The following is a 7,087-nucleotide window of genomic DNA, read 5'->3' as shown; positions in this document are numbered from 1 at the left end:
GCCGTAGGAAATTTCATTATATCTGGCACAGACATCCGCTTTGACTGATTGATTTGTTGTTCAAAACATTCCGTTCTGTCCCTTCCTTAAGAGGGCTTCAGTGTTGTGAGTCCAGTCCAGTATTTTATACTATAGGGGTCCACACACTTCACTTCTCCCTGGATTACATCAAGAACAGGGGGTCTTCTGTTCCGCTGGTAGTCCACCACCACAAGCTTATTGCTTTTACTAATATTGAGCACCAGGTGATTGTTGTTGCACCATGTGACAAAGCTCTCTATCAGTCCTCTGTACTTGTTATTAAAATGAGTTTCTAAGTGAAAGCTGTGTGTTTCTAACAGGAAATTATTCACTGGAATGGTATGCCAGCATACAGTGAGCTTATACATAGAGAGAGAGGGGACCTGAGAAAGTAAGGACACCAAGGAGAATGGCAGAGTAGCACATTTATACAGTGGAGCAAAGGGTCATGGTGAGACAGTTTGCAGATACAGTTGTAATAACTGGGTGCACTTTGCATCTCGATGATAGGTTCTAGCAAACCGTTTATAATTTTAAAGGGGTGACAAGGTCAAAGGGTAAGTACAAGAAAGGACATAGTTCCCAGACTATTCTTGTATATCTAAGGTGCATGTGGTTTTAAAACTAGATCAATAGCAACAGAATATTACAAGGTACATCTGCCTTGACTATGATATGTATTCTTCCTCAAAGCATAAAATTCCCGACAATGTTGTTCTTTACATCTATGCATACACACAATCAAAATCCTTTCAAATCTAATGGTGTGTGTATTTTTAATGCCTTAATGTGCGATTTATTGTTACACAGGCTACCAGAAACAGCTGATCTACAAACATGGTGACGGTGCTTACAGCACATTTGGATCAGGAGCAGGGAACACTTGGTGAGAATATTACTGATTAATCAATCAATCATCAAAATCATTATGTGTACAGGTCACCATGTTGTACCATGTTACATAGTGTATCTCAAGCAAAAGAAACACTGGATGTTTATGGTAGACAGTGATTGCACTGTAAAGGAAATATTTGCATGTTTTGGAAAATGTCATTTAATTTCATTTTATTTCCCATTATAAAACATTCTCTACATGCTAAAAATGTTATATTTAAGATATCACCATGTCTTAGTCAGTTGATGCCTAAGCTTGTTTTGCGTTTCCTCAGGCTGACTGCTTTTGTGCTGAGGTCCTATGTCAAAGCACAGTCTTTTGTCTACATTGACCCAGAAACAATTGAACAGTCTAAGACTTGGCTGGCGGACCAACAACAAGAAACTGGCTGCTTTCTACAGTCAGGAAAACTCTTTAATAACAGAATGAAGGTAAGCTTGAAAGGAGCTATAACAGTTTGTATGATAATTCAAACTGAAGATGTTCATTTTCATCTTGATGACAATGTTTGAATGATACTTCCTCTCCGCAGGGTGGTGTGTCTGATGAAGTGACACTCAGTGCTTACATCACTGCTGCCTTCTTGGAGATGAATATGTCTGTGAATGTGAGTAGACGTTCTGCAGTATCACTAATCTCAGGCTCTCTGTGACTGTGAACTGAAAAATGGAAAAAATCCTTTATAATATCTACTCTGTATACATACCAGTAACTTTTACAATATACAGATAATACATTAAAATAAAAGTTGCGCACAGTTTGATACCTCTTTTGTAAATAAGTGTGATTATTTTCTGTCCATTTTCCTCACATCTTTTCAGTGTGTATAGGTTCTTAATAGCATTAGACACTTACTGGCCACTTTATTAGGTACACCTGTATATTTGTTTGCAATACTTCTGCTTTAACATCTGTGTTTATGAAGCTCAGAATGATTCAGTTTTTGGTGAAATTGTCATAAATGTTTAAATTCAATTATATGTTTATTATTGAGGCCATAGTTAAATGTGGTGTTGTACTGGACCGCATTATATTCATAGGTGTCCCTAATATTCTGACCTTCTCATGTAGCTGGGGATGAAAAAAATATAGAGACAACACTTTACTCAACCCTTTTATAGAAAAAAAGACTTGAGTAGATGGGAACATATTGTTTGAATGTAACTCACATTGTTACATCCTGAAGAACTGATGTTCTGTCTATTTGCAGTGCCTCACCAGAGTAACACATGAAGAGATTTCAGATTTCAAATGTCATGGTAATTTTGGACTCAAAGCATAAAAACAGTTATCATGACTTGAACCACATAAATGGCAATGTGTTTGACTTCCCTTAGCAAAAATACGAGCTCATGGGTTCCATGTCACTACAGCATTACGTTTTGTGATTGGTTCTCAATGTAAAGCGTTTTGTGGATTCTGGCTTTTCTTTTTTAAATTCAAAATAAAAGTCCTGAGATGCTGCATTATGGTGTTCTTTTAATCTGTTAAAGGCTTCTGTTATACACAAGAGCCTGTCCTGCCTCAAGATGTCCATTGATGATCTCAGCAACACCTACACTACAGCTCTGCTGGCGTATGTCTTCACCCTGGCAGGAGACATTGAGACCCGTGCTCACCTTCTTCAGCGCCTTGACACAGTTGCATTAAAACAAGGTAAGTCATATTTCTAAAAGAAATCATTCTCATTTTATTACTGGGAATGTAGGTTACATTGTCCCTGTCTGTGGATGTCTGTTTTTAGGAAGGTTCCTCCACTGGTCTCAGACCTCAGAAGATGCATCAGTCTCTCTGTCTGTGGAGATCAGCTCCTATGTGCTGCTGGCCAAACTCAGTTCCTCCCCTACAGCTGAAGACCTGGGCTACGCCTCTCACATTGTCAGGTGGCTGACAAGCCAGCAGAACTATTATGGAGGCTTCTCCTCCACACAGGTACAGCCAAACAGCATCAGAATGGGCTTTTAGTTGAACATATAGTCAAACATCTATGGGACAAATACGATAAAACCAGTAGTGATGTCATACCGCTCATTCCTTTCTGATACCAAGTAAAATCCAGGTTGGTATCACCAGTACTGATGCCAATACTTTGTGCAAAAAATGAGGAAAAAGAGATGGGTCCAGACAACAGAGAATGAATAAGAATTGGAGATAAAAGGTAAATCTATAACGGCTTGCACTTTTATTATTACAGATGGTGCCTTCCTTCTCACATACTATTATGGAACATTTCTGCCGCCCGGACTACCTCCATACTTTATACATACAAGAACCCTTTATATGCCACCCTGGTTGTTGTTTACATCCCTCCAGCCAGCAAACACCACATGACATCCACTCTGTTATTGAAAGACTCCAGACAGTTTTTCTTATTCTCATAGTGACTCACACATTTACAGAGCCACAGTTTACATATGACTATGATAGGTGGAAGGAGAAGTAGCTCCTATCAACCGGGTATTGTTGATGTTAAAATATACATTTACCCCAAATTAGCCTACTGGTTTTAGATATTGTTCTTTTAAAGTAGGAATAGAACAGGAAACTTGGGATCAGAAGTATCAACATTTCAGGGATGATCCACACATTACTAGAAAACATCATTTGAAATGGTTTGTTTATATTGGAAATGGTATGTATCTCCAAAATGCCATCTTATCATGCAGTTGGAAAAACAGTCCTAATTTCATCTGTGTTGAAGTGCCAATATCAGCTAATTGAACTGGCTTCTAAAGGTTTTATCATATATGTTAAGGTTAGGAAAGGTCTCCACAAGGAATGAAAAGTGTGTGTGTGTGTGTGTGTGTGTGTGTGTGTGTGTGTGTGTTTTGCAGGACACAGTGGCAGCTCTTCAGGCTCTGGCTCTCTATGCCGCTCTGGTGTTCAGTCCAACGGGTTCGAGCACAGTGACGGTCCAGTCTCCCAGTGGCCAGCTGACATTTGATGTGAACCAGAAAAACAAACTGCTCTACCAGGAGAAGATGCTGCATGATGTGGCAGGAAAGTACAGTCTGGAGGTGAAGGGTACTGCATGTGCTTCAGTGCAGGTCAGTCAACACTGGAGCACTTCCCGTTTCTCTCTAATAGCAAACGCCACTGTAAACAGTAATAATGTAACAGTTACCTCTTAGTCTCTTTAGTATACATTGTTTAATCTGAAGTTCTTAACAGTATAGCTGCTACTAATGATTTCTGCCCATTATGTTTTATTCCATTTGGTACATGTTTTGTGTTTTTTACTGCAGTGTGTTTTTATCTGTATTCTACTGTGGAGCACTTTGTTACTTAGGCTTAGAAAGGTTTCTGTATAAATAAATGTTTGCTTGCTTGCTTCACATAGCAGACACATAGAATGACTGGAGACACTATTCATCTACCAACTTGAAGTTGAGCTTGAGTGTTTATTTTTAGAAAATGTAAAAAGTGTTTTGACAAAGAATCTGAATTTGAGGTCCAGTTACTGAATTACTTTGGAGGTTCTGAACACAACTCACTGTCTTCATCAGCACACGAAGTTAGTGAAGAGCCATACTATCTACCATAAAAAAAAATATTTATTTTATTTTACCAGGAAGTCCCGTTAAGATCAAGATCTTTTTCAAGGGAGACTTGGCCAAGATGGTAGCCACATATCATACACCTTGGAGGATCCTGAGAGGTTACACCCTGTGGAAATACCTCTGTCATCCAGTCAGCACCTAATAGTTCTGTCCAAGGGTTAAATTACAAATATATTAATAAAGGCAGTGGATGCAAAAGTAACACATTTAACATGAGAGCGAAACAGGCATTTAACCAGGCTTCCTTATAATCTGGATTTACTAGATAAATGCAGTCAACCTAAAGCTAGTTTATGAAAATGGACCCCCTTGAAAAACAATATGGTACTTCTCAAAGAATGCATAATAAATCTGAACAATGTTGTGCAACATTCATAACATTGTTGTTGACCTTTATGACCTTAAATGTTCCTTGTGTGCCTGTTTCCCAGGTCTCGCTTCACTACAACATCCCAACTCCTACTGTAGCCTCCACTCTCAGTGTGGAGGTCAAACCAGAGGCCAACTGCACCAGCAAATCTCACAGACCCAAACTCACTCTGAATCTTAACTCCCTGTAAGTAATCAACAAGCAGATTCAGGTGCCAGCACTGATTTTAAAAGCATACTGTAATTCTGGATGGGCATTCCTCTGCATCTTCCACTGTGTATATTAAATGACTGTTGGTGGATGAAAATGTTTCTGCACATGCCACAGCCCTAGATTAAAAAGCGTTTATGCCTATAATTATCAGAACTATGACGAACAATGTGAACTCTCCCTGAGTTCTGCTGACCTGATTAGGTCCTATACATCCATTTTTATTTGCTCATAATTTTATATTGACTTATACAATTGTGTGTTATGTAAATAATGTGCCTTTTAAGATGAGAGCTGCCGGAAAAAATTTCGTTGTGCTATGCATAATGACAATAAAGATTCTTGACTTCAGTAATGTCACATTTCATCATTCCAGATATAGTGGAAATGAGAACACTACAAACATGGTGATCCTGGATATCAAAATGCTCTCTGGGTTTGTTCCAGACCCACAGTCTTTGAAGAAGGTGAGTTAACACAACGACTTTGACCTTATTAGAAATGTGTTTTTGATGATATGATGATGGTGATAGTAACTCTGCTGAGTATCATCTCCTCACAGCTTGAACATGCCCTGCTGGTGGATCGTGTTGAACAAGAGGAAGATCATGTTTTGGTGTATATTGAAGGGGTCAGAGGAATTTACAGCAGAAAACAATGGAAACTAGATGATGCTGTCTGTATTTGCTACTGATCATGTCTGTTTTTACCAACAGTTAACTAAAGACATACCAGTCAATCACCAGATAGAGCTCGTACAGGAGCTCCCGGTACAGAATCTGAAGCCGGCTGTGGTCGAGATCTATGACTACTACCAGCCAAGTAAAAGAAATACTCAGACCTCTCACACAGAGACTGCCAAATCCTATAATTCAACTGTTTTATCTGTAATGTACACTGGATAGAAGAGAGCAGATAAATTAACATTAAAATAAAAATTACAGTATTTTGGACAAATTCCCAAGACAAATTTAAATCAAGGTTTGTCCCTTAGAAACAGTAGACATACTGCAGTCACACACAAAGAATATGCCACTTTTTTGTTTGCTCAATTTCTCAATTTCTAATTCTCTTTCTCTCTCAGGTGACCAGGTTGAGACAGAATACATCTACTCTTGTGCTGCAGGTAACGGTCTGTATTGGCTCACTGTCCCTGTTATTACAGGAAAATGATTTTACAAAGTAAATTTAATAAGTTTTAAAAATTTTCCTCTAACCTATTAAAATGATGCCATCTAAGACCCTTATTGTAATGTGGAATTATTAAATGTTCATTGTTATGCTGAAGAGTATGTTTAACATGCTAGTGTGATGAGTCTTGCTTATATTTTTCCTTTAATTTGCAGCTTGAAGACTGTTCTTTGAGATTCATGGACAATTTTCAATAAATCCTTCCTATTTGAAGATGTATATCTTGTGTATGTGTCGTTCCATGTCTGTGCTTTTGTTCAGCTTAATCTATATTAATTTGTTTTTAAGGCCATTTAGGAGAAGTGAAATAGGATTTAAATTCAAGATTAATTCAGAATTAGCTTTATTAGTCAGGTGTGTTGAACACACAAGGGATATGACTCCGGTGCAGAAATCTTCTCTGCCCTCCTTTTGATCTGTGAGGTGTTGATACAAAATGCATAGACCAGTTTTTCAGCATCACTTTGAGACATGATGTTCCTGATTTTGATGATATTGCAAAGATGAAAGAAGGCAAGTGAATCTAGTAAATCTACATGACTGAAATAAATTTTAAGACTTCACATTGATTTATGTGTTGCTAAGTGAAATGTCTGTAAATTATACAAATAACCACTAGAGGGTTCCAGTGCAGTGATGGGAAGCTGGTGAGAGGAGCACAAAGGCTCTGCATACAAGAGAAAGTAACTTGTTATTTTAGAATTGCTCACACTGTCTCATAGTTTGATAGATTAATCAATTAGACACACTCAACTATGTCTCTAATTGCCTTATGTATCAATGATTGTCACTGCGCTGTGGTTTCATTTCATTTGATACTGTATACACTCTGTTGCCTGT

At 38.1% G+C, this 7,087-nt stretch overlaps 1 protein-coding gene across 1 annotated transcript in view; it reads left to right on the top strand.

Moving 5' to 3' along the window:
* LOC109953056 (alpha-2-macroglobulin-like) overlaps positions 1-6,429 on the top strand; it is a 15,916-nt gene extending 9,487 nt beyond the window's left edge. Inside the window, exons 15-26 of the mRNA XM_020588426.1 lie at positions 832-907; positions 1,191-1,347; positions 1,449-1,523; positions 2,410-2,572; positions 2,661-2,848; positions 3,751-3,963; positions 4,908-5,032; positions 5,433-5,523; positions 5,619-5,687; positions 5,773-5,878; positions 6,141-6,182; positions 6,403-6,429. Of these exons, the coding sequence (XP_020444082.1) occupies positions 832-907; positions 1,191-1,347; positions 1,449-1,523; positions 2,410-2,572; positions 2,661-2,848; positions 3,751-3,963; positions 4,908-5,032; positions 5,433-5,523; positions 5,619-5,687; positions 5,773-5,878; positions 6,141-6,182; positions 6,403-6,407 (1,310 nt within the window). The 3' untranslated portion in view covers positions 6,408-6,429. The remainder of the gene's footprint in view (positions 1-831; positions 908-1,190; positions 1,348-1,448; positions 1,524-2,409; positions 2,573-2,660; positions 2,849-3,750; positions 3,964-4,907; positions 5,033-5,432; positions 5,524-5,618; positions 5,688-5,772; positions 5,879-6,140; positions 6,183-6,402) is intronic.
* Positions 6,430-7,087: the final 658 nt, after the last annotated feature.

Source organism: Monopterus albus, unplaced genomic scaffold (assembly GCF_001952655.1).
Source record: "Monopterus albus unplaced genomic scaffold, M_albus_1.0 scaffold539.1, whole genome shotgun sequence".
In the NCBI taxonomy this organism is placed as follows: Eukaryota; Metazoa; Chordata; class Actinopteri; order Synbranchiformes; family Synbranchidae; genus Monopterus; species Monopterus albus.
The sequence above is the reverse complement of the archived record's forward strand: the minus strand, read 5'-3'. Positions and strand labels throughout refer to the sequence as shown.